The 27948-nt window shown below is 39.6% G+C and overlaps 1 protein-coding gene across 1 annotated transcript in view; it reads left to right on the forward strand.

Moving 5' to 3' along the window:
* PCNX2 (pecanex 2) overlaps positions 1-27948 on the forward strand; it is a 156644-nt gene that overhangs the window by 115351 nt on the left and 13345 nt on the right. The window contains exons 24-28 of the mRNA XM_049830562.1: positions 2735-2793; positions 5186-5401; positions 16392-16645; positions 20903-21136; positions 23279-23382. Coding sequence (XP_049686519.1) covers positions 2735-2793; positions 5186-5401; positions 16392-16645; positions 20903-21136; positions 23279-23382 — 867 coding nt within the window. The remainder of the gene's footprint in view (positions 1-2734; positions 2794-5185; positions 5402-16391; positions 16646-20902; positions 21137-23278; positions 23383-27948) is intronic.

Consider the following 27948-nt stretch of genomic DNA (forward strand, 5'->3'; position numbering starts at 1 on the left):
CCAAACATAGCTTTGGTTACTAATAATTGTGGAAGATTTTTAAAGTCCAAAATGGATTACCTGACTGAATTTATTCAACTGAACTGAATTTCAGGAGGGAAGTTTGCTTTACAAACTGTCTATATTATCCTCTGTCTTAAAAAAAATTAAAATTATGCTTCAAAATATCTGTATAAAGCTTTGAGTTTTTCTGGTAGTGTCTGAAAAGGTAAATCCTTTCTTGTCTCATGTCCTGAGGCCCATGTTTAGCTGCTTAAGCAATTGTTACTGTGCTTGGAATAGAGGATAAAGCTGCAATGGAGCCCGGTTTTGTTTTGTTTGTGAGAGCTGTTCTGTTTCCTTCCCTTATTCCCAGTCAGGCTGCGTTATCCGTTTCCGAGTGTCCTGAAGCACTTGTGATTTTCCCTGATTGTTTCATGCATCTTTCTCTCAAAGAAAAAAAAAAAAGGGGGGGGGGGGGGGGGGGGAAGAAATGAAGCCAGAGCTGCATGCTGGGCAAAAGGATTCCTACTTACTATAGATTAGAATTTTCTGAAGTATTGCTTGATTTGTATGGGTCTCAATATTTCTCAAGAACAGAAATGCTTTATAGGTTGGTAAAAAATTGGGGTAAAGAATAGTATTGACTTGTACCTCATACTGCCACACTGATTTCAGAGGGACTCAAAGTTAATAAGGAGTTTCATAATCTTAAAACATATGCACTTGGAAATCAGCAGCGTTCCTCTGCTGAGAATAGAAAATTGATTGAATTCCATAACCTAATCTTTATGCTTACTCTTGCATATGTTGCACTTGCAGGTGGATGTATATCAGGGTAGAAGAATTCTGACAACCTTTTTGAAGTAAAATCATTCTTTCTGTTTTGAACTGCTTAGAAGGCCCTCCCCTGGTTGCCATTTTCTGTTGCATAGGAAATGGAAATTGCAATTACAATAAGCTGAGCCAACTAGAGGCAGGAAGATAAATAATACATCAAATAAAATGTTAATCGCTGTAGATAGTGTACTAATGTTAATTACAAATAATTCTAATTAAGACTCATATTCTCTCCAACTGTATTTCTTGCAGAGTAAAGAACATGCCTTTTTAAAGCAGAAATCAGTTGCTGGTAGGGAGTAGCAGTAAAGCAATTCTGTTCCTCTATGGAAGGCTGTGTGCAATTTTTCTGTTGGTCGGTTTTCCACAGCTTTTTAGGGTAGGCTGTAGAGAGTGGATGAAGAGGCTTTCTAACATTGGGGACATCAATGGCACCCCTCTCCCAGTTGGCTTCAGCATGAGCTTATAGCTTCAGCTCAGAAACTTCCAACATTTTAAATAACTTGTATATTGACACACAAAATCCTGGGAGCCAATACTGCGATGAGGACATACAGGCTCCCAGAGTCTCTGTTGTGCTTCAAAGAGAACATTACCCTGGGTTTACACCATCCTTTTTCAGTGTTATTTAAGCTGTTTGAAAGCCTCCTATATAACTTACACCCTCTTTGCCGCAGTCTTCCTTGGGCCATGTCTAAGTTCTCAGAGCAAGTAGCTAAATTTGGGCTAAGTTGACCGGCCAACCTGTTCAAAAATCTCCACTGTGCTCCACCCTAATGAGCCAGACCCCAGCCAGTCCCACCTGGCCATGCCATCCTCATCACAGTTTGACAAAGGACATGATGAGGACTGTGTCTGGGTCTCTCCCTCAGGTCCCGTGCCAGGAGAGATGGTGCCTTGGCACATTTCCCTTTTGTTTGCAGGGCAGTGAACAGATGAGACTCTCACCACTGTCACATGTAACCTTACGCTGACTGTGGTTTAGGGCAAACAGCTTTGTCTTTCCCCATTTTCTGTTTTAACCCCATTTATCAAAGACTGATAACATTTACGTATCTGGTTGATAGGGCTTCTGCTAAGGCTAGTGATTGAGGGCAAAACTCAAGACAGTATTCTTAATAAAGTGTCCTGATATCATAAAGCACCACTGCCAGAGCAGCATTTCAGGGAAATTTATATTTATTATAGCATTTCTGTTAGCCAGGCTTTCACTTGTACCCTGAGGGCTTGGGAGATGGACACTTGGGAGGTGCTTTGGACTTTTAGTGTTGAATATCCTTAGTCACCACAACAACTGTCTGTATGGAATAAGACCCTGTAATTTACTCTTTTTCAAGTGATAAGAATGACCAGGGACTCTCTTGTCGTTGCCTAGCTAAATATAAAACTACATAAAGTGATTCTTGTTGTTGTTGTTTTTCCATAGATGTTATACACCCACAGAAATGTTTTTGTACAAAGAAAACCCCTTGCGTCCAGCTGTTTCCCTTAAGGCTTAAAAGGGAAGAGAGACTGATTTAATATGCTTTCTATTCAGTGTTTTGGTGACACCTGGCTGATGTGCTTCTGGAGCCAGTTCAATTATTTAAGTACGTAGTGTTGTGTATTATCACAGATGCCAAATTCTGAATGGACTCTGCCCCACAAGAAGGAAAATGAGGAAGAAAGAGTTTGAGGAAAAGGAGGAGGGGACACAGACACTTTTGTTTTCTGTGCTGATAAGCTACAATATCAATATCAATACTGAACTGCAATAACTTTATATGCCTACTTGGAGTAAACCAATGAATGGAACTGCATAATGATATAAACACAGAGTGAAAAGATACATTAAAAAGAAAGTAAAAATGTGGGTTTGGGAGAATCTTATTTAAAAAAGAAAAAAATTGGCTGTACAACATGTCTTTATTTCCAGCACCAAAAGATCGGACCATTCCAACACCAGACTGGCAATTCAGATCGAAAAGGATGCAGGTATGGCCTGGGAGTTTGGGTGTTTGCTTGATTTGCAAAATGTGATGTATTTACACCGTCGAGGCTTTGCCTGGGAAGCTGAAGAGATGCAGAGAGTTTAAATGTTGTGTGAACAAACCAGAGCATTTTAAATGTAGCGGAGCACCGGACTCGATAAGTAAATTAGCTCTTCAGTCATGTGTAGCTGATCAGATATCTGCTGGGCTGTGAATTGCTTGGTTAATCATGACATTGCTGTTTGTGCAAAATACGCAGCAGACACCCTAGCTAGACTCTAAGGTCAGCTGTGAGCAGGGAAAGGTCTTGGAAAAAACCAGCAGGTTAACGGTGCCCATACTGCTGAGCAGTTTGGGCTGACAGGTAGCTCCTCTTCCCTGAAGAGAAATCTTTTTGGAGAGGGAGGAAAGGGAAATCGGAAAATTTGCATGAGGGGGTAAAAGAAAGAAGTAGGAAAGATGGTGGGTTTGTCCTCTGGGTATTGGTGCATTAAATGAGCTCCGAGCTTGGCAACGTAAAGCACCTTCCTGGGCTGCACCAAGTGGTTCCCGTGAGACTGGGAAATGAGAGCATTTTTTGACAAGTCAGTGGATGTGGAGAGTGTGTGGTACCTCTGCTGATGCTCTTCAGCACCTGGTGGGACAGAGCCCTTTCCAGGGGAAACCGATAACCAGTGTTTTCATGCCAAATCCCAGACCCAGTGAGAGAGGCCAGCGCTTCATAGATGGGTTTCTTCTGCTTGTGTTCTGCGCCTGATTTTATTTTGCCACTGAGGTATCAGGGCTTGTATTGTGGAGCTATAAGTTTACATTGTAATTATTGCTGATATATTTTTATTCCCCCCCCCCCCCCCTTTATCCTCATCCATTACATCAGTAGCATGAATACACATCTTCAAGCAGAAATGGGTGTAATCCAGGGTGTCCAAGAAGGCGAGAGAGGTATTAGCAGTTTGAGGCATATATAGTGTCCTTTCATTATTTATCGTTTCAAGGTAGGGGGTTAAGATGTTTCCCAAGGCCATTCTGTCATCTGATAGCGATAACATTTAGCATTATTATATATGCTAATAAGTTAATTATGTTTTAAACCCCATAGCTCAAGCAAAACATTCCTTTTATGTGTGTGCTTAAAAGATTCATTTTATGACTCATTTAGATTTTGACCAACTATATTCTAGAAGGTGTATAGCTGAGTATGTCTGTATGTGCATACACACCTGCACGTACATACATACCAGGGCTGGATGCATAATGGCCATGGTGATGAGAATCATCGTAGTAACACGCCTATTCCTGTTCTTGTATTGAGGAGGAATTTGTAGGGGAAGCTATAGCCTGTCATCCTCTGGATTTTTTTCTCCATGTTAGATCTGCTTCTAAATATGCACGTACATAAATATGCATGTGTACCTGTACATATGTATCCAGATACACTTTCATGTATACAAATACACCTACAAGGTGTTGGTTTGTACATGTGTATCTATTCATGCACCAGCATTTTAAAAGTATTGGAAGGTGAGACACCGATGCATTATAGAAAAGAAAAGCAGTTCTCATGTCAAGCATATATTATGTAAAAGAGTACAAGCACAAAACACCACATTGGATTATGTGGCACTGTGTTAGCATTTGTGAGAGGTTCATTCCCTTTCACTTTATAATCACCATCATAAAGTCCTATCCAGTTAAATGCCATAGGCCTTTATGAGATGACAGTTCTAGACTGCGATTGGGTGTTTTTCACCTGGACAATTGGTCCAACCAACATGTAATTGGACAGCTACTATTTTTAAAGAAGTGGTAGCAATTCTAGTGGTGAACGAACCTTGTTTCATTCTCTCAATATGCTATATCCTCATTTTAAGTACCAACAGATGATTCATGGACAAAGCCTTGAAAAATTCCTGGAGGACCAAAAGAAAAAAATCCCAACAAAATTAGTGGAAGCTGTGTGACCGAATCCTTTAAAAATCTCAGAAATAATACTCAGATTTAAGCTTATGTACTGAAATAATCATGATTTCATGTTTCTTAAAATTAAGAACAATATGTAGACATTAACTTAGCATTGCAGAGACTTTCAGTGGAGCCAAAAAATTCTTGCTGTTGTAAAACATGAAGGTGATTTGATTCAGTCTGAAATACATGTTATCACTGATTTTATATTCTATTTACAACATTGTTGATATTAAACAAAAGTTTCAGGCCTGATTCTCTGAAAGACTGAAAACCACTTAGGAAATGTAGATTGTATAAAGTATCAGGAAGATATCATCCAACTAGAGGAAGAAGCTTTTTGCAGGAATAAGAAAGAACATGGGATTTTATGCAGAATGGCTTAGTGTATTATAAATTTTATTCTTTACAAATGTGTGCTGCTCTGGTTGTAGGAAATGATGACAATAATCTCAACTCCATTTTTTATGAGCATTTGACAAGATCTCTGCAGGAGTCTCTTTGTGGAGATTTGATTCTGGGCCGCTGGGGAAACTACAACACAGGAGACTGTTTTATTCTGGCATCGGATTATTTAAATGCCTTTGTGCACTTGATCGAAATTGGAAATGGCCTTGTCACCTTTCAGCTCAGAGGGCTGGAATTTCGAGGTAAGGACCCCTGATGATTTAAATAACAACAAAAACAGCAACGAACCCTGTCTGGCTTTTTAATCTATCACAATTCTATAGTAGGACATAGAGTTTAAGGACCTTTCTCTCTCTCTTTTTACAGATATTTATCTATCTAAAACCTCTGTATTTCTTTGTATCATTAGTTGATTGACAGTGTTTTGGAACCTAGATGTTAAGAAATTTGAAGTCATGTTCTGCAGTACCATAAGACTTTCAGAAAGAAGGCATGTTGAGTTTTTGCTTGGTTCACAGATCTTTTAGGTTATACTTAGTTATGTTTGCAGATTATTTCTTTCCCTCCATAACCATGAAAACTGAAGGTGTTCTTAAAATTGTTCAACCCCCCAAACTTGTCTTTGAAAAAAACCAAAATATCATAAGACCCAAATATCATGTGTCAGATCATGCAAGATGCCAGTGCTGAGATGGTCTCCGTCACAGTAGAACAGGAGAGGAGAAGCAAGTCAATCAGGGCTTTGTATATCTCTTATTTAGGAAGTGCTGACTGCACTTGAAGGAGGGACCTCACTTTCATCCTGTTCAGTATATTCCTCTATCAGGACACTCCTCTTTAAGGAATGGCAATTGCATCGCCTTCCTCGGTGGTGTGGCTTTTGTGAGGCCAGTTGCTCCTAGTGTCACATTCCTGTCCTTTTGTCTGTTGTTGTCCCTAGAGTTAGGAAGAAAAATGGAAGTAAAACCACAAAACTTTTAAACAGCTTTTAAATTTTGCTCATGCTACACATATTGGCTGCTTGGGTTTGTAACCTTTCAAAGATACCACTTTGCAATTGCAGGTGATGGGAGTTTTGAAATCCCAGAACAAACAGCTTCCCAGGCTCAAGGGCTGAGCATCTAATGGGCAATGTATAGAGGAGTGTATGATCAAGGCAACTTTTCAACAAGGCTGAGTATGAGAAAGTAGAAGACAGACTGGGCCTTTGAATGCACTTAGGTGTGGGAGGATTAGACTAGGAAATAATATGTGTGGGCTCAAGTCTTGACTATGTGACAGACAGCCTGTAGGATATTGAACAGGTTGTGGTAAATGCTTGACATTCACTTTTCTTCCTGTATAGTGGGGACAAACATAACACTCTTGTATCTTAAGAAAAGTTATGTAGAAAACAGTAAATACCTGAAACAGCTCAGTATTGTAGTACCTGAAGAGATACCTATTCAGTACAAAGGCAAACTGAAAGGAAAAGCAACTGGAAAGGAAGAGAAAGAATTTGTTTATCAGCCTTATAATTTCTTGTTGTTCATGATGATGATGATGATGTACATGTGGCTCTGTGGCTTTCTTCAACTTCAAAGACATCAGTGCAAGTACTATCTCCTTGTCTGCCCCCAAGGTAAGCAGTGGTACTGCTGTCTCAAGGATAGGGACTGAGGTTAAGTACCCTATAGAGTCCACGGGTGGAAAGCTTTTTTTGGGTAGGTTTGGAATTTGCTGTTACTTCTTTCAAATCCAGGCCAGACAAATACAGATTTATGTTGTTCTGCAAGAACAGTTAAACATTGTGGCAGTTCACATCTCTTAGTTACAGTACCACTGGTTTCACAGGCTGGTAAATCTCTGAGATAAGTGCCCCCTTTTTTTTTCTTTTTTTGTTTTTTTTTTGTTTTTTTTTTTTTTAAAGACAGTTTTAGTCAGCCTGTCATATTTGGTTCCTCTTAGGTTGCTCACAGTTATAATTCTTCATGGAAACTCTGTGAAGTCAAAAACTAGTTCATTCGTTTCTGCAGATCTGAAAAGAAAAGTGACTTCCAGGAGGGATTTATGTATGTTAAAGAAGAGACATATCTTGAATAACGTTGACATTTAGTTTGGATTCGTTGGGTTTTTGAGTAAGCAGGACCATGTACATTGCCATTAACTTGCATTCTAATTTCAGAAAATTATCTTTGGTGATCATCCTTTTGCATTAACGTAGTTCACTGTAGGATTTGAAACAAAAAGAAGAAAGAAATCTCACTTCCATGCTTAAATTACATGAGTTTTGTGAGTGGGGTGTTTTTTTCCTCTGTGCAGTTGCCACCTACTGCTGGGTCCCTCTCCATCATCACCATCCCCAGGCAGTTCAAGAAAAGTAAATCTTGGAAACAGAGATGAAAAAATCTCAGAGGATCTTCACAACACATGCTAGCTGGATAAAAAGATCAGGAGTCTAGCAGAGGGGCTTAGTGAACTGGAAGTTGAATGGTGAACAACCAGATAGCTTTGTTGCAAAGTGGTTTGGGAAGACTTTATTTGACTTTGAGCCAGGATGGTTCATTAGCAGGCAAGTGCCATTTTGCATTTGGATCTGAGAGCAAAGCTCAAAAATTGCTCGGAGTATCACTGGAGGAGAAGACTCCCTGCTACTGGAAGGAGAAGAAAAGGATGGAAATGGGAGGGAAATGGACTCCCCCTCTTCTCTTCTCTGAAGCCACCGGATGATGCTATTCCAAGAATAAGTGAAAATGCATAGTTAGTTTGTGTCCTCACAGGCATAGCATGTAAGGAAGGTTTCTCCAGCTTTCAGAATATTCTCTCCAGGTAGAGATGTTATGGGAGGAGAAATTAGGAGTGTGTCGGTATTGTTACTACATTGTTTAGCCTGGAACAGAGAAGCCAGGTAGGATTGAATAAAGGAACATCCCTGAGGAAAGAACAGCTCAAACATGTAGGATTTGACATGCCATGTGAGCGTTGAACCCCACTGGACCATGCAGAATGGGTGTCAGAGAAACTACATGAATTACAAGCCTGCTTACAGATGGAATAGGAGAAACAGAGGAGCCCAGAGGGGAACCAGGGACAAGCCAGATAAGATGGATGGACTTCATGGACTCCAAAGCAAGGGCAGATAGTCTGCTGTGTGCCCAGGGGAGACTTGCTTAGGTGGTGTGCTGACCCCAGAGGGTTGCTCGTGTCTCCAGGTAACCCATGAGGGCTGCTGTGCTTTAGGTAAACTACGCTGCAGTACCATGCCCTTCCCGTAACAGGTTTTGTCCTTGTGTCAACAAGGCCCTGCCGGACACACGGCACTCTGTCGCAGTAAAAGGAGCCAGAAGGGCTGGCCTGAAGGCAGAAGCTGTGGAAGGGGACAGGCCAAGAGCTGTCCTGAGGAGACTCTGTGAAAGCTGAGACAGGGCTGAAACTCTTCCTTGGAAGGTTTTCTTTGCCCCTTCTGTTGAGCGGGATCGCTTCCTGCAGGGGCAGGGAGTCAGAGCGGGCTGCCCCCAGGCCGCACCAGGAGCCATCTCCCGCTGGACTAAGCACGTTCTTCCCCATTTCAAATGGCAGGGTGGGGGTACAACTGAATACAGTAGGATTTTTTTCTGCCTAAGTGGGAAGAGTGTGTGCAACTGCCCTGGAAGAACCTGGTGGTTTAGGAAGTCAAGACGCAGTTGTTAAGCACTAGGCTTGTTTCCTCTGCTTTGGGCATCTTACATTCCTATTCTTAGTTGCCTGGTCGTGCACTGTTTTTCACATAGGACCCTGATTCCTTTCACTATACGGAATGGTTTCCCACAAGGAGGGGAAAAAGGGCTAGAGGAGGAACTGGAAATCTGTAATTTCTGAGCTTTGGCAGCTTGACTTCAATTTCAAACGAGTAATTTTAATTGAGGGCCCTAAAAATCTGCTGTTCTTTAAATAGGAAATCTATGTTTGCTTTGGAAATGAGTGAATCACAACAGTGTTCTCTGTGTCTGTGACTGTTTTCTCTTTGTGAGTAAACCAAAAGCAATATTTGGATTGTGGAGCTCTGGATTTTCCTACGGGTGTTTCTCATTGTGGTAGCTGAAGAGCGGTGCTGGCGGTACTGCCGAAGAAGGGGTCACAGAGTCTTCTGTATTTAAGTGTACTGGGGGCAGGAGGTACAGCCTCCCCAGTTTGCAGTCCAGCCCAACTGAGAGTTGGCATTAGAAACCACTGATTCAGATGCCTTTCTAACTGTATGTAATAGAAGCATTTGGCTCAGCTTTTAAATGGAAAAAAAACCCCCAAACAACCAAAACCAAACCCAACCAAACCCCTGCAGGCTGCATAAGAAGATGCAGACTGAGCGGACTGGAAGAGAGTCAGCAAAGCTGGGATTCCTCTCATCCATTTTTAGTCCTGTTCAAATTAAGCGCCTTGTTTGAATTAGTTCTTCAATCTCTCTTTCTCTGGACAGAGAGGGGATGTGCCTCCATCGTGTTAATCATCCTGTGTGTAAAGAAGCGGGGAGGCTCAATACCTCCAGGCGTTGAGAGGAGACGCCCAGCTCCTCCTTTACCAAAAACGAAGAGAGGGTGGTAATGAAAACTTTCAGGTAGCTGCACGTTGGTGTGGGGGGAATCAAGCCCTTCGGTAACTTTACTGACTGTGTTAGACCACAGCGGTATGCTAAAAGCAGCCTGCCAGAAGAAATACATAATGTATCATTTAATTTGAAAGGAACAGACAGGGGAAAACCCACAATCGGGGAACAAGCAGAAAGAATGTCAAAATATCTAGCTCCCGCAAGTTCCCCGTAGAACAAGGAAGACTTAAAATATTTTCCTGTTTAGTCTGTGCCTTTACAAAATGTCTTTTGGAGAATATCCAGTTAGGCGTTACATGTGCAGAAATTACTTATGGATGGTGATGCTGAAATCTTGAGGAGCTGTTTTCTAACTCCTGCCCGGTATTCTTCAATCATGTAATTAACTTCTAAATCTCTGCTGTGATTTTTTGTTACTGCATGTTGCACGTGCAATATTCATGCTTCACTTGGAACTTCATTAGATGAATCAAGGAAAGAAGCACAGAGCAGACACAGATGTAGTTGTACGTAGTGGAAGGCAGCTGTGACAGCAGGATGGGATCGCCTGTGGGGCTTTCGCTGGGTTAGCTAGCTTATTTCCCACGCAAAATGGTGTATGAACGCAGCCAGTTTAGGGTATATGCTTTAGGCACAGTAATCATGTCTAAGAAATAAGGACAGTTACTCATTTCTGCAGTGTATGTGTATGCTGTATAGTTTTATTACAGTAGCAAGTACATTACCAGTGTAAGGAATATTTATTGATGTTTGATTCTTGTGTCTGAAGGCTCTGTAGCACTGGCAAGAATCATTCTTTATTTAAAGAGTGATTGCAACTTTCACTTTTTGCTTTTACAAATTGCTTCTTGCTGTTGGGAAATAAAAGTGCCCACCTTCACGTTTTTCCGGAGACTACACTTGAAGTATGTTCAGTGTATGCACCAGACCATCTAAAGGTATTGATAAATTAGGAGGAGTTCAGAGAAAAGCAGCCATTTTTAACACATCTCTTTGGAGAAAAGGTTAAAAACCAAAAGTACATTGTTTGTGGGAAAGAACAAAAGCTGAGAGACACAATGCTCAGAAATATTGGAGGCATGAACAGAAAGCATGCAAAGGGGTTTCCTTAATCTTGGTGGTTTAATTGGGAAGAATGGCATGAAACAGGGAAGAGGATACTTTATGTTGAATGTAGGAAATCTGTGATGTACAAGTCTTTCTAGGTGTACAATAATGCTTCAGCAGTGGAAACAATCTATGAATTTCAAATAGGCTTAGAATAGTTTCTGTAACACAGACTAGAATAAATATTTGATGTCTTTTTTTCCCCCTTTCTTCCTTTCCACAATTTTATGTGTATATATGGGTGCACTGGAGAGGACTTCTGGAAGGAAGGTAGGAAGGAAAATATTGTTAGGTGCACTACTACAACGTTTTTATTGAGAAAATATCTTTGCCAGAAACAAAATGTTGCATCTTGCATTGCACTCCAAAAGAGGTGAAATGAGAGGGTTTTGTGGTGTTTGGTAGCTGCAAGTTTAACAGCTAGCATCCTTATGGGCTTCCATAATGCGTCTCTGTGGACTAAGAAAAGGAAAGGTTTCTGAGGAGAGGGGATGCCTGTTATTAGACTGACTGATCTGGTTTGAAAACCACACTATTTTTCAGGCATACAAGCACCTGAAGCAGCTGAAAACCAAACCGCAGTTTTATAACTAATAGCTTTGATGTCTGAGAAATTGATACTGTCTTTTTTAAGTCCTGAGATTTTTCTTTGAAACAACCTATCAGAGCCTGTAAATTACTGTTCTTAATCCCAATTCCACAAGGAAAAGAGCAGGAAGGAGCAAAACCAGTTGCTGGTTTCCAGAATGTGTCCAGTTCTGGGGTTCATGAGTTTCTGTTTGGGAGCTCAGTTCACTCCTTTTTGAAGTATTTGTTTTTCTGTGTTTCTGGAGCTACATGTGATGCTTTTTCAGGCCTTTCAATGGCTGTAATTATGCTCTTTGTGCTTCCATTGGGTGATAACTTGCTGTTTATTACGATGCTATCCTGAGCCTTATCCATCAGAATTTGGGAATACCCAGATTTGGAGCAGAGCTCAGGGGAGCAGAGTCAGATAGTTCCAGTGTAATGCATATATTTGTAAAATATTCACGTGCGTGATTTTGCCAAATGAATGGTGAGCAACCAGGCATTTTTGTGGAGTTGTCGATGATGAGACCTGGCCTACAAAAGGAGTTACCCTGGGCTTCAGTCCATCTTCGTGGCTCCCATCTCCATATCCAGCTCCATCTCTCAGACTTAACACCTGGTTAAATCCCCTGGTCCCAAACTGGTTGTTGGGGTCACAGAATTTGTAGTTTGAAGTGCCTAGTGCAGGAGAGTGATTTATGATCTTATTAATGTCTGTGGGTTGGGGTTAGTGCATGAGCCCTATAAACCCTTTCTATGTGCATTTGCACCCTAGCTTATTAAAGGTCAGCAATCCTTAGTGCTCAAGCCATCACTACCTTCAGCCACAATAATTAGTCCCCATTCTGGATGTGTTATTAAATTGAAGTGTTTTATGGAAATTAAAAGAAGTATGTGATTGTGTTACGGGATTTTCTTTCTGGCCCTTCAGAATGGAAAAATGCTTTTCTTTTCACTCACTGAGTTTTCAAAATTGAATTCAAAAGCACTCTGATTTCAGCCTTAAATTCTAGAAGGCTGGGTGGTCATTAATTTAGGTGTATTTTATGTGTCCTCTCGAAGCAAGATTACAGTCTTCAGTTTCAATTTTCTCATTTCCATTTAGGTCAGATCATTCTGGCAGAGCAGAAGTCAGTCCTCAAATCCTGATGTGTCAGGAAAATAGAAAGAGCTCCAAGTTCTCACCCTGGTTTTCTCCTGAGCTCACATAGATTGACCTTGCTTTGTTCAGCTGGCACATGTTTTTGCATTGATGGATTTTTGGCAACCATCCAGTGTTAGATCTTACAAATGAATCAGTCTCATCTATACTAGCAAAGGTCACAGTGAATGTCTAAGCTTGAGTGAAGTGTGAGAGCTTATTTTCTTTCTACTGCAGAAAGAAATGTAAAAAAAAAAAATGTTTTCCCTCAGATTTTAAAATCACTAATTACCGGTGAAAACATCTTCCTGTGTTTTAATATTTAATGGTACTACACTTAATTATATTGCAGAACTGAAGTGCACGTTCTGCTCCCTGCTCTTTGGTTTTATGAATAATTCTCTCAGAGTTGCTTGAACTTGATAATTTTTTGAGAAGCAATATAAAAATTGTCATTTAAATCATCAGCTTATAACATATACACAAAAGTTTAAGGTCACCCTTCTGTAAAAGATGTACACAAATGCTTAACTTCATTTACAGTGACTTGTCCCTTTTGGCTCAATGCATAAAGCTGAGCACATGCTCTTAAGTCTTTGCAGTACCAGTGTCTAGAGTAATGAACCAAAAAGATTGATGTAGGCACTGGTAAAATGAAATTTCTCAGTAACGTGCAAATCTGTGGCATTGAAGTCCAGCCAGAGCATTATGGATTAAAGTAAGGCTCAATTAAAGATGAGAGAAAATTACTGGCAGTCTTTCTAGAACTGACTGCAAGAATTGGGAGGGAACCAACATGTACTTGAGCATCAAGCCTGCATTTCGTCTTTGCAGACTTGAGTCCTTTTACTAGATGTTGTTTGGAAATACTAATCAGCAGCATGATGGCAGGAATAGGGATTTGGTGTTTTGGCAGAGCACTGGCCATGGCTCAGGTTACACTTTTAAACTTAACAGGGATACCCCAGAGGCTCTGCAAGCAGTCAGGACACCAAATCCCCAAGGTGGTAGTACCTAAGTCCATCAAACAGCTTTTGTTAAGCAAGTGCATGTTCGCCAGATGTGGGATTGCACAGCCCCGATTTCATTCTTTGGAATAAATCTGCAAAATGACCACATGAGCCCCTTTGGTTAGTACCCAGAGCTTTTGTAATAACACAGCCCCAGTTAGAATGTCTCTCACTCCCCAAGTTCAATGTTGATTGCTCCCACTGTAGTACAATTTTAACTTCTGTTGATTAAAATTACCTAGCAAAGATGACTTGGAGCATTTTTACCTGTTGAATTTACCTGAGAATGCAAATAATTGTTCTGGCATCTTGTTCTGTTTGTTATGCATGTGATGACAGCTTCCTTCAAACATTGAGGGTCTCTTAAATCCACCTATTATTTGCCTTGCCAGCCTCTTTAGGCCCCATATTTTACATAATATATGGCTGAAGAAAACTAGTAATTAGAGAATATGCAGTAATAATATTTGGTATTTATTAATAGAGATAATACAGAGAGCACATAGAAACAGCCAGCATTCTATAGGAATGAAATGTGATATTTCCATACCAAAACAACAACAAAATATTCAAGGATAGAGTTACATAGGCTGAGCAAAGCCATCTTTAATTCCCTTAGTTATAAGGGGATCACTGGCAGTTGTTTATTAGGTTTGTGTTTTTCATCAGTTATAAACATTGGCAATACTTAATTTAGCACCTGGGATGAAGATGTATCTTCTTTTGAATTCAGTTTAATACGGAGAGACCTTTAGACTTTCAAAAATCAACATAGCAGTAGTAGTAACAGCACCAGCATTGAGTAGTTATTTTACTCTTTTCAAGCCATGTATAAAAGAATATGCCTTTCCGTACTTCAGTTTGAGTACGATGTCTTTTGACATGACTTCAGAAAAGCATCCACTGACCCAAGAGCAGTTGCTGCTGAGTTGCTGTTGAGCAATAAGTGTTAATTCATGTAGAAATCTGTGAAATACAAAGCAGAAGCAGACCAGTTCATGCCCAGTCCAACTGGAAATGTCAGCTTGATAGGTCATGTTTTGGACTTTGCGGCAGTGTTGAAAGGAAAGATATTTATATTTGGGTGACTTGAAGGCATTTAATAATTTGTCATATTGTATATGCCTAAGGAAGAATACATATCAGTGTGTGAACAACACTGGGTACACAGTGTAAATTTTCACTCATAGAAAACTGAACAGAGAATACTGGAATATACTGGATCTTCCCGCCCCCCCATCTCTACAATCCTGTTTTTTCTCATGTTTCCTTCAGAACTTTCTATTCTTTTTTTCTTGTATGTTTTTGCTTGCTGGATGTATTTTAGAAAGTGTCCAGGCAGGAAAGAGAAGGTGATAACAAATACTTTAATATTTTTTGTTGTATTTTGAAAGGCTTTTCTTAGTGCAGAGAAAGGAATATTCTGGGTGCTACTTCTATGGGTACAAACGAAAGTCCACACACAGCTTGTTGACCAGACAGTTGTGATGGGACCGGGATAGACAGTCGAGGGTACAGCGACTGTCATGACACTCCACAGAAAGGCCTTTGGGATGCTGCCTTGCTCCGGGCTCTCTTTCGGGCTGCTGGCAAACTGCAGGGGATTGGAGCTGACACTGTAGTCTTTCCTGGTCCAACATTCAGGTGGCGAACGTGGCCCAAATTCTTCTCCCTTTTACAGTGACACAATGGAACAGGTCTGTTGGTCCTGGGGGGGAGGGCATTCCTAGCTGTTGAACTGCAGGACAGTGTCTAGCACCTTCCTCTCCTGTTGAGACCATTTGGAAGCTGACGGAGCCAGCTCCCTCGTGGGGTGATACTGAACCTTTGGTGGAAAGCCCATGCTTTCCATGTTACACCATAGGTGTAACTTGCATCATAGGAGATGGCCTTGAAAGATGGTTTATGTACAAATGCAGTGGAGAGTAAGCTCTGCAACAGCCCACAGAGAGTAAATTTTAAAAAGATCCATACATCAAGAACTCATGTATTTTGAGAACAGCGGGGGGAGCACATGGGCGTCCACCTCGGCTTTGATTTGCAGTGCCCTACATGATGTTGAAACCACGTTCATAGATTTTAAATCCTGAAAGGCTCAGCTTGACCATCTAGTGTGCACAGCACAGGCCAGAAATGCAGTCTGCAGAGCAGATATATTATTGTTTCTGCATCTGGCTCATGACTTCTTTATGATTTAACATTTCTTTTTCAGAAAGATTTACTCTGTTTTGATCTAAAGCCTGTGTAATAGGCTAATTAGAAAGCTGTTCTGTCCTCATGATACAGTGCCACTAGTGCTATTTATTAGAGATGTTTGATCCAGAGTAGCATTTACTCCGGTGGGGAAGAGAACAACCCGGTGGATGTTATTTTTGGAACTTGCTTTCCAAGATAGTTTGGTAAACCCAGATTTTACAAGTGCTCCGACACACTGTAAAATCTTTGTTTGCATCCTGTATGTTATTTGAAGAAGCAGACTGAGACTTGGATCAATTTGCTTAATGTGCCTGATGGAGCAAGACTCTTTATTGTTGCTTCCTGGTGAGTTTTTATTAAGGCAGAAGCTGTAGTCTGTAGTTTAGCTCAGCTCAGAACCAAACGCCTAGAACATTAGATCAGGCCCTCTTGGCTTTTATAGGTGATAGTAAATAAATAATGTACAGCTCTTTATTTGCTACTGTGCGTGGATCAATTGGCACATCTAATTTGTTGCCATAGCTCTTCCTATTAGATTTTTGCTAAGTGCCTAGAGCCTTCAATCATACTTTTTCAGCTTGGAAGAAGTCCTTTGTTTCCTCCTGCCCCAATAACTGGCAGCATACTCTCTTTTTCTCACTGCCAAGGGACATATTGCCAGCAGAGAGAAGTGGAAGCTATTACAGAAGGAGATGAAGACAATGAAGGCTGCTGCTGTTGTAAGCCTGGGCACTTGCCTCACTTGTTATCATGTAATGCAGCCTTTAACCTGCGATGGCTGACATGGGAAATAACACGAACCCAGTACATCCTGGAAGGATATAGCATCATTGATAACAACGCTGCAACAATGCTGCAAGTGTTTGATCTGCGGAGAATACTTATCAGATACTATATAAAGGTAAACTCTTTGGTAAATTGTACTTCCTCACCAGGTTTGTCAAATAGAAAGAATACTGGCAGTCTATGGAAGAAAGAGCATTTGAAGTTTTTGACTTTATATTTATTCATTTGCACTGCTGGCAGTCAGACTGACTTGATCTTAGGTAGGGATAATTAATTCATATCTCCCTTTGCTACATTTGATTCTGACCACTTATACCTACAGTTTGTACAGAAAATCACAGGCATGCTTAAGCAGAAATTAAGAAGGTGAGTTAACATCCTGGAGCGATAAAGTCAGAGGAAGCATTCTTACAAGGCAAAACTTCACTGGCAGTTTGTTATTTCTTCTTGACTTGGCCTTTCCACTGTTTTTTCTGGCAAAAAAAAAAAAAAATAATCAACAAGCATAAAGTTCTTGGGAAATCTCTGGTGAGCTGTTTCTCAAATGTACTTTTTTAGTAGAGCAAACACCCTTCTTACCTGCTGTTTTACATATATACCACAATACATTTGAAGTTGTTTTATTCCATTGATTAAACAGCAATTCATTTACATCACTTCTATATTTGCACTGTTATTAAGATCACAATGACCACACAGATATTAATTTGTCAAAATAATTGAACCTTATAGTCTAGCAAGTCGTCTTCATCCTCTGCCAAATGGTTTCCAGTCCAGCAAATGAAGAAATTGCTGAGTTTTCTTGTCTTCTACTGGAACAACAAGAGCCAAATGCTGCCTCCTGTGCCACTGGTACTACCATGAAGCCAATTACTAAGGCTCCCAACGATCCCTGACATCTCCTCCCTGCTTACATCTCTGTAATTGTAAAAATCCTGTCAACCTTAGAGAGAGACCTGTTGTAAATAAATTAATCACCTTTTTTTTTTTTTTTTTGCAAGTGAGCCGATGCAGTAGAAACAAGATCATTGCCTCACAAAGCTGCTTTGATCATGCAGTCGATTACTTTGTAAAATGCAGACTGGGATTTCATAAATAATTTTACAGGCAGTAGAGCCTGGTAACCAACCTGCTTTGTTTAATTAACTAATTAGAAACAAAAGTGCAGGTGAGCATGTTTTTTTCATTTTAGAAGTGGGTTTTGTGGCTATAAATTAAATTGTTTTTAAGCAATGTGTCTAAACTGAAAAAAATCCACTTCTTTAAACTGAAGTGAATAGGTTGGTACAATTGCTTTGCTTTACTTTAAAAGGTAACCTGAATCACCTGAACATAAACTGATGCAAGCTGATGTATGACTCAGCTTTTGATGACGAATGAGACTGAAAAAAAATCCCAGTCTAAGCTGCAATCAAGTCAGCAGCTTATTAGTTTAAAGCAGTGAAGAATTGTGCTTTATAAATTCTTTTAGTGCCTTTAAGTCACCTAATACGTAGAGGACTGGTGGAAAGTGTGCGGTTTATCACATGGGAAGTAAAACTTAACTTAAAGGTATTTTGGTGCTTCTGGTTCTGAACACACCTGAGAAGCAGCTGACATAGGTAAGATCACTTAGACAAACTTTTGTCCCATGTGATACAGGGGTGGTTAATTGATCCTGTTTTGAGTAAAAGGGAGGTAGGTTAAATGATCCCCACGCTACTGAGGTATGCTGTGGCTCCATCTCTGCTGTATGCAGATTTTGGTACGTCCACCACCTACAGCTTTGAAGGTGTGAAAATCAAATCTCTTTTGGCTTTATTTAGTTGAGCTGGTACTATAACACTGCATTGACAGATCCTCGTTCTCAGAAAGGTGTCAGTCCTTTAATCTACTTCTCTTCTTAGGGAACGATGAAGAGAAGATAGTAGTAATCTGTTGGCAGCTTGGATATTAGCCTGGGCTGGGGCTCCCTTCAGCGAAGGGAGAGCGTGCTCAGGAGAGCCCCTTCTTTAGAATGACACTTCCCAAAAGAAAGCTAGATGGAGATTTTCTTCTCCTATTCATCAAGTTATTAGTTTCTTCCATAAACAGGAGCTTTGATAAGATTCGGTGAAATCCTTAGTACAGCCTCGGAAGCTGAGAAGATTATATTATGTATCAGATCAGTTTTAGTACTTACCTCCAGATAAACAATATCAGAAACAGAGGTGAGAATTCATTCCTTCCCCAGCTCTTTCATATGGGGGAATCTTGAGCTGTAAAGACCCTGTGCAATTTCACTGTGAACATTTTAAAGCCCTGACACTTTCTTTTTAACGGTGTAGGAAACTAATTGTAAGAACTCCTCTAGTTAATGCAGTATTCAGGTCACATAAATCACAAACTCAGAAAACACTTAGGCTGGAGTTTCAGCAGAAACTGCACTTCCTTTGCACTAAGCATTTGGAGTGCTTCTAGTTTATTCTTTGTAGCTTACAATATTGTAAATATTTACCATATTATTTCTGAATTGCCCTACAGCTGAGGAAGTACTTGTGCACAAGACATATCTAGGAAGAGCTACTAAGAGCAGAATTTAATTAGGTGGCAGAATTTTTTACTATTTCTGTGTTTGATTGCGACCCTGATTTTTTTTTTTCTGCAGCTGAATCTGCTTCTTTGTAAACACAGGTGAGAATATAAAAAAAGCAAACTCTATTTTGAAGATCGACAAAGATAATGTATGCTTTGTTTCAGTTCTCCTATCCTTCAAGAATACTTACCATATTGGTCTTTCAAGCAAGGAGTTGCACTGAGTGTCTTATTTCTAATGTATTTATTTCATTTGCAGTTTCATTGACGGCCTAGAAAGGCCCATATTTCTTCTTGTAAAAAAATTTTTATTCTCCACAAGTAAAGTGGGTCAGCTCCTGTAGCCCTTCTGCATATATTTTGAAATAATTTCCTGCCCAACTACTGTGATATTTTTCCCTTGTGCCTCCTCCATCTCTTCTCAATATGTTCTTATTTAAACGTCTTTTAGTATTCAAGAAGTCTGCATTTGCTGAGTGCTGTGTTTTCAGCTCCTATTGTTTCTGCATGAATCTTTTTAAAAGAGTGTGTTGTTCTCCACATGCCAAGAAAGTAAGGGTCCTTCCTCATTCTGTATCTGTCAGACTTGTCTTTTTCCTCTGGAGCTTAAGTGTCCTCTTGCTTGTGTATTTTTGTACAATTTGAAAGATAAACTATGGAGGGCATCTGGGATTTTCAAAAGGGCTGGTAGTGCTTCTGCCTTTTTAATCCATCATGTTTTCATTTTATACATTTATTTGCCTAATAATATTTCCATTGCGTGGGTAAAGTAGAACTACATCATCTTCAGTCACATTCACTTGCCCCTTGTTTGCTTTGGAATCCAATTCTAAATTAGTATTTTATTAAAACAAAAATTATAATAATAAAACATTATAATAGGACTTTCCAGCTGATGCCACTTTTCTTTGCGGCACTGGAACTTCTCCTTAAGTTTTATATTCTTTTGAAAATCAGCTCTAAATTTGGCTCAGATTTTTAAAAAATTTTTATTTTATTTTATTTATTATTATTTTCATGGCTCTAGACACAGCGCTTAGAAGAACTTAAACTTAGAAACTAAGGCATGGATATGAGATACGAGTGTTGCTGCTTTCTAATGTTTCTGCATTTGGTAAAAGAGCTCCTGCTGAATGGTGCTCCTTTTTCAGTGCTTTAAAAGCAAACTCAGTTACATCAGTTATCAGCTTCTTAATCTGACATAGAAGAAAAAATGCGTTATTCTTTACTGGCCTCATTGACAAATAACAAAAATAGTGATGCTACTAAATGCAGAAAGAAAACAGCAATTAAAACAGGGGTTTTCAGACCTGTGTTGTACACAGCTGTCGAATCTCACCTTTGTGGTTCAATTGTGGTGGAACTGTTTTTGTTACAGAATTAGGAAAGCCTCGTCCCCAGAAAACAGGAAGTCCATGGAGGAAAAAGAGTCCTGTGTTGAGCATGTGACCATGTACTACTGTTTTTTTCAAAATACTCCTAAACTTTTATCGATGTCACCTTCTTGCTGATAGACTCTAGAACCGCACAAATATTCAGTAATTAACATGTCTGAATGCTGGAACCCTGTATGCTTATCATAGTCTGTTGTTTGTATTAATTTTCCTGTAACGCAGAAGGATATTAAAAATCTGACTACTTTTTCTGTTGTCTGCTATTTAGATATCAGTTATTATCATCTTTCTAACTTGAACAGTTTTGTGAAGCAATTATGCCAAGCAGTAAAAAATAGGAAAAATAGGTACCATTATAGGTAGTTAATGTGGTCCTATTTGATTTATTCTCCAGAGTGACTAACATTTGCACATTTTGTCAACAGAGTATAATATACTTTACAGCAAGTTCTCCCAAAATCCTGGACTGGATAAAAGACGAATCCATCCAAAAGATACTGCAGCCTTATGCAAAGTGGCATTATATTGAACGTGACCTTGCAATGTTTAACATTAACATAGATGAAGATTATGTTCCCTGTCTCCAAGGAATAACAAGAGCTAGTTTCTGCAGTGTTTATCTGGACTGGATTCAGTTCTGTGCTAGAAAAAGGGTAGAGGTAAGCTTGCATTGTTTTTTTTAGTAGTAGTAGTTTTAATTCTTGGGATAGGAGTTAAATGATGCATGGGTAGTCTTTTGCTCACACAGGATTAATACAATAAAATTGATTTCATTTAAGCTGTCAGATTTAACATAAAATATGTTTTGTGGAATGGAAAAACGTATTTTGGAGACTACTCTTGTACAAAAACTAGAGTTTTAAGGAGCGTTGGTCTTTGAATATAGAACCAATTCCTTAGTGTGCACACTTCCAACACAATTAATTTCATCAGCTCTAGAAAGCGTGGATATAACAAGAGCTCGCAGCAGTACTGCTAGGGCAGGCTCCATTCAGGGAATGTCACCAGAGCATTACTGTTCCTTCAGTGTTGCCAGTGTACATTTGCCAAACGTTTGTGATGTTTGTGTATCCTTTCCAAAAATTTGCCTACATTTGAGTACTTCAAATGGTAGGGAAGTGCATAACAAACTCCATGCTAGTATAGGTCCCCTCTGAGAGCTCATAATTCAAATGTGAACCATGCCACAAAACTGTGTGAAATTACCTCGCAGCTCTAAAAGGTCAAGGGCAGGTTTACAGCTACACATTCACATGCTTTGAGCCACTAAGATTACTGATGGTCAGCAATCATTTATCGGAAATGCACTACTGTATTTCCGTAGAATACTCAAAATAGCCCAGAGGGAGAATACAGTTTCAAACAAGCATATTGCCTTGATGTAATTTTCTGATTATTGCTGATAATGGCAAAAAATGAGAAGTATATCTTTCCTGGCCACCATGGGCTATTATTTGTGCATTTTCCATTCAGGATCACTGAGTGCACATCCCATTTGCTACCACTGACCTTAGCTGGCGTAACATTGCTGAATTTTAATGTTTCTTCTCTGCTTCAGTTCCTTCTCATGTCTCTAACCCTGAATACCATTCCACCAGTTCCTCTGCCTATCATCACATTGATACTGTTTTCATTGAATTGTCTGAGACTTCCCCACCATCTCCGCCTACTAGGAATAGTTCATCTCTTTTCTTTCCCATCTCCATGTCTCAGATCCCAAGTTCTGACACACAAAGAATTGTACGGTGCAGAGAAACCCACTGTTAAATGATGCTTTTTCACTTGTTATGTGGCTGAGACTTTCAAGTAGAATACATTTAGGGATGCCCAACAGACTTGAAACTTAGCAGTTGGACTTAAAAGGGCAAACGAATGCCTGCACTAGAGTGCACGCACACACACACACATATATATTTTTTACATCTTTTTCTTTTACCCCTGTTTTTGTAATTCACTGACTGTATAAAGGTAAAGTTCATGTAGGAGATGAGATGTAAAAAAAGCTTCACTGTACACATAGCCCTGAGAATCAATGTATTTTATAGAAGAAGCTACATTCTCTATTGTAATTGGCTTCAGTTTTAGAGTCAAAGCAAGCTATAAGAAATCACTTATTGCATGGACACGAGTAATAGTCTGTATCCTCTTAAAGATTCACATTCTTGAGGGGTTGTTTCAATTTTTTCTTCCTGCTTGATAGCAAAGTTTTCTTTGCAAAAATTTCAGTAAAGAAACTCTCCTGAGCTGATAAGTGTAAATGAAATGTTTTGACTGCTTGTTAAAATGTGAGGTCAGTGTCATCAATGGTATACAATTTAGATATATGTTGTTATTTACTAAAAGTATGTTCCTCCAAACTTTTCCAAATAGATTGTTCTTCTGGAATCTGTGGCAGGGTTTCACAGGCACTGTGTCCCAAGAAAAGGGGTTTGGCTGCCTCCAGTTGCAGTGTCTCTTAGCAATAAGGAATGTGCTCTGTCTTAGAATGTCAGATCGGGTGGGGAGGGACCACCACCCCCACCCCCCCCAATCCCCCCCCCAACAGAGCTCCCCTCCCTTGGGATCTCGCCACCCAAGGTTGAAATGTTCTGTTTCTAGCCAATGGGCAAAATAAGCTTGCATTTTGCAGAAAGCCTCTGATGGCAATGATCTTCCTTCTTGTTCTGTTTAATTGCAAATAATGTTTTTGTGTGTAGGTCCAGGTATATGCAAATTTATGAATGTTACCATTTATAATGTTGCAGTGCTTTTAAAGATGGTATTTGCATTTCGAATAACACGCTATTCTTAAAACTTTGTAGCACCTGGACAGCGATGAGGATTCTCCTCTAGTGACGCTTTCCTTTGCCTTATGTATACTGGGCCGAAGAGCTTTGGGAACTGCAGCTCACAATATGGCCATCAGGTAGTTTTAAGGAATCCTTTTTCCTCATCTTAAAGCAAAGACCTGTTTGTCTTTTTTCACTTAATGTGGAATCTCAACAGAAGATTAGATCAAGGTAAAGTCTCTTTCCTCCATAAAAAATTTTCTGCCATTTCTGGACATCTTTTACTCTGGTAGTTAGCTAAATAACTAATACCAATCTTTATTTCATAGGGCAAAGCAGTATTTTGCATTGAAAGAATGGGTACCGATGGTTATTGCTTGTGTTCACTCATTCCTGGCCTGGCTACTGGAATGATGGCTTCCTCCAGAAGAGGAAGAAACTGCCAAATCATCTGACATCTAGTTAGCTAGATCATAATAAATCCATAAGGGTCCTGTATTCCTCAGAGCTGTATTCCCGTTCATTGTGGCCCTTCATTCTGGTGACTGAAGAAGGGAGAACCTTGCATCTCTTGAGACTACAGCTTTGTCTGTTCTCTGTCTACCTTACTCATTCATTCATTCATTCAAAACACTTCTTCCTAGAAAGTCTGGTTAATTAAAATATGCTTGGTTAAGATTGTTTCTGAATATGCTCTTCTCCTTACATTTTCATTAGGGATTCTTCTTTTCACTAGGAGTCCTGAGTTGTTTGGGTTTTATAAAGTACCATGTACACTGTTCTATAGATCATTTTATTAATGAAATAATCTTTATTTTAATGAAGTCTAATTTCTCACCTAATTTTAGATTTTTATTAGATGTATTTGAACTCCCCATGTTGGCAGGAGTTTAGTACCAGTAGACAAGTTGAGTAAATAGAGTATCTAAGTGACCTTGCTGTATTGGCACAAAACTGTGAGCAAAGCTAGCTAGCCCTCTATCATCGTGCTCCTTAGAGAGGATTTGTCTTACTAACAAGCAAACAAAGACAGCATGTGTGATTTTGAATGCATTTTGTATTATAAGATAAAACAGTCCTTTTAAATATTCATTCTAGCTTTGTAATCTGTTGAGATGTTTGTAATATTTGGTTTTATGTCTTTCATTTTCAGTCAGGCATGCAGAATGTTTGTGGCCCACATGGCTTATTTCTTGATGTGCTGCTTCTTTCTGCTTTCTAAAGTGGCTTTTGTCATCTCTTTTCTTCTAGTCTTTACACATTCCCTTCCTGTAGTAGTTTTCTTCTGGGTTGAGTTTCCTCTCCCTTCGTTTTTATGCACTCAAATTAGTGTGATGTTCAGTAAGTCATTGGTATTTCTAAAATTGCCCTATTTTTTTGATGATCCAAATTTTAGAGTTTGGGGATGTGGTAGAAAAGTTGATGTACATTTATGAATTTTTTTGAGAAAAGATTAAAGTGATTTTGATCTGGGCCTGCAATAGATATGTCACAGCAATATTAGAAATGCATCTAAAAATATCACAAAAGCTCCTTAAAACTGTCATCATGTTGCATGTACTTTCCACCGGATCTTAAAATCTTCATTACAATGTTTTGGCACTAGGACAGATACAATAATAATGTCACCTATTCATATTGGCTTACATGGTTAGTAGCTAATGCAAAGAGAGAATATTATCAGAGACTTCCTAAAGCTTAACATGGAAAGTATGAATGTTGAGGATAATTATTTGCAAAGTCTTCTGTAAAGATTTTAATAATAATTGCAGGAGTCAGCTATACCATGTCTTTCTGAAATCTGGAAGATTACCAATGAACCAGATTAGTTCCTCTCTTTTGGTGGGTGGACACTCCATACTTAAAAATACCTTTCCTGAGGAGAAAAGGTCTGTAGAAAGGCAAAAAATGCGGTAGTCATATGCAGTGCACAGCTCTATCCCTGTTTTTCTGAATCTATTCTATATAATCCTATATCTTTAATTAAAGTCCTGGTTTTCTTTTTATTAAGCAAGTGCTCCAGGGCAGTATTGAATCATTGTATTTTTAAAATGTATTTTGTGACATAAAAGGGATTAAGTGGAAGCTTCTGTCAGTATCTTTTTCAGTGCTACTTCACAAAAGCTTTCCCTAGAAAAGTTTCACTGTGGAAAAACAGTCACTTACCCACCTGGTTAAATTACCTTTAATACATTTCAACTGTCAGAAAGATTTGGGGGGAAAAAAAGGAATCTGAGTAGCACAATTCAAGTTATACATTGCTACAGCTACAAAACATGACTTTAACTTGTGAAATACGTTTATTCTTGTCTTAAGGAATATATATATTTATTTTAATTGACAAAAAAAATTTAGTAGAAATTGTTACCTTGCTTGTTAGTTAATTATCCCCTGACATCAAGACCTTTATCAACAAAAATCCCCCAAATACATTCACTTCAGCACAAAGGGCAGTTCTTACTGTACTTACAGTGTTTACTGCTTCACACAGATTTTCACAACTTATGTATACACAAAGGAGGAGTAAGTCAGCGAGTCTCCACTAGGAATACAATTACACAGCATGCCAGGGGGAAGGAGACTTCATCCAACGCGTGCAATGCTGCTGAGGCCAGAAGGGGATGTTCCTGAGGATTAACTTTAGGTGCTGAAGGCAGGTCTCCCTCCCCTCTCTCTGTGTTTGATGGAGATGCAGCAGCTCGTATGGAGCTTGATTTGGAGCGTTATTGCTGGTCCTCGCCCCCAGTTCTGCATTCAGTCAGATGGGGGAGAAGTACTTATGGTCCTCAGAAGCTGGAGGAATTGTTTCTTAGATGATGCTTCACAGTCCTTTCCCTTTAAAAGGTGTCATGATATTTTGGGGACATTTTGGAGCCTACTTAGAGGCACTTAGAAATGACCTTGAACTTCATATCAGGACTTGCTATTAATTCTGGCTGTGAAGCATCTTGCATACAACATTCCTAGAAGTTTTGTGGTCAGTTTGCGATGTAATGGCCAGACAGGCATTGTAGTCTTCTCCTCATCAAGCTTATTTCTATGAATAGTTTCATGGAAGTCCAGTGTGAGCAAACTAGCCCAGAACCTGTGCTCTGTGGTCCATGTTTTGTTCTCTGGGGCCACTGGGCAGGTAGTAGGAAACTTCCTCCGGACTAAGTCTAGCCCTTGCTGTGTCGTGAGGAGTGACAGTCATCCAGCTGCTGCACAGAAATAGTAATACAAAGGTGATGTTACACTGAGCTGTGCACTACAGAACTGAGATTCAAGTTTACATTGTGTATGTAAACTATCAATTTGCACTCATGTACACATGATTTTGTCTAATCTATTAATCAGTGAATGTCACTGTGTAAACCAAGATTTTAAATACTCTTATATAATGTATGTAAATAATTATTCAGTGTACCTGTTCATGTAAATGTCAGTAGAAACCCAACACTAACACTAGATTACACAATAAATGCATTCATTAAGAAGGCAGAACATTGCTATGCAAATCAAATGCTCTTTTAAACTGTCATTAGGAGGCATCCTGCACAAAATGCAATTTAAGGAACGACATGACATTACCATTCATTTATTCAAATGAGTGATATGTTTAGGTGTGCATTTGTAAAAAATTACTTAACAATCCTATTCAGCCACTAGACCTACTAATAAGTAAATGTTTAGTATAGGTTTCAAATTTGGAGAAATATAAAAATCCCTTAATAAAGCATCTCTCATCAGATACTTCCAACACTACCAAGCCTGGATGCTCAGGTCCCCTCAGCTCCCTCTGGGTGGTATCCCTCAGCGTGGACAGAGGGTCACTCCAAGGAATGGCTCTGCCTGGACGTGGCACCACAGTGCTGCAGGTGATGCTGCATTGCTAGTGGGAGTCCACGGAGACAGTGCAGCTTTTTGTCTGCCAGAGCTGAGCAGAGCAGAAGCAGGAGAGAAAAGTTTGACTCTTAGCTCAACACCACTGTCATCTAAAATACCAAATTTAGAAGGGTTGCCATTGAAAATACTTCATTCAGGTGAGCTACGACATTCAGGTCATTACCAGCTCACAGGCATGCGTGTTTCTTTATTGCTTAAATAAATCTACAGTTAACATTGGGAAAGGTCTATAAACTGTAGACAGAGGATGGGTTTTGGTGTGCAAAATACACACAGAGACATTCACCAGCTCATAGGTCTTCATCCATACTGTTTTCAGGCTTGCATCAAACGCTTTTAGTTTCAGCTGTTGGAGCAACGCAAGGAGTGCAGTAGGAGGGATTATTTGCTTTGGCTCTGTTGCCCTCCCTCTGGTATTTGTGGTACTACTTAATCCCCTCCTTTCTGCACATTTGAGGGGCCGACGGTTCCCACACACCTACTAGTCTTGTTCTAAAATAGTTCACAGTTGTGACAGCAGCTTTTCGGGTTCTTAGCTCAGAGGGTTAGAAATGTTGCCAGAAATAGTAGTTGTGTCTCTTCCTGATTAATGTCGTTTCTTTGGCATGTGAATTTACCTTAACTAGTTTTTAAAATATTTTGAACAAGCCTGTAACTACAGCAGATTACCAACTGAGGTATGCTAAAACTGGGCCAAGAAAGCAGCAACAACCTTGAGTCAGGCCTGAGATCAAAGCTGTTGGCTTTACAGCTTCCTTATAATCTCATTAGAGTCTTCAGCAGAGAGCATAACAATGGGAAGAATAACAACAGCTGTA

This window comes from Accipiter gentilis, chromosome 28, assembly GCF_929443795.1.
Source record: "Accipiter gentilis chromosome 28, bAccGen1.1, whole genome shotgun sequence".
NCBI lineage: Eukaryota > Metazoa > Chordata > Aves > Accipitriformes > Accipitridae > Astur > Astur gentilis.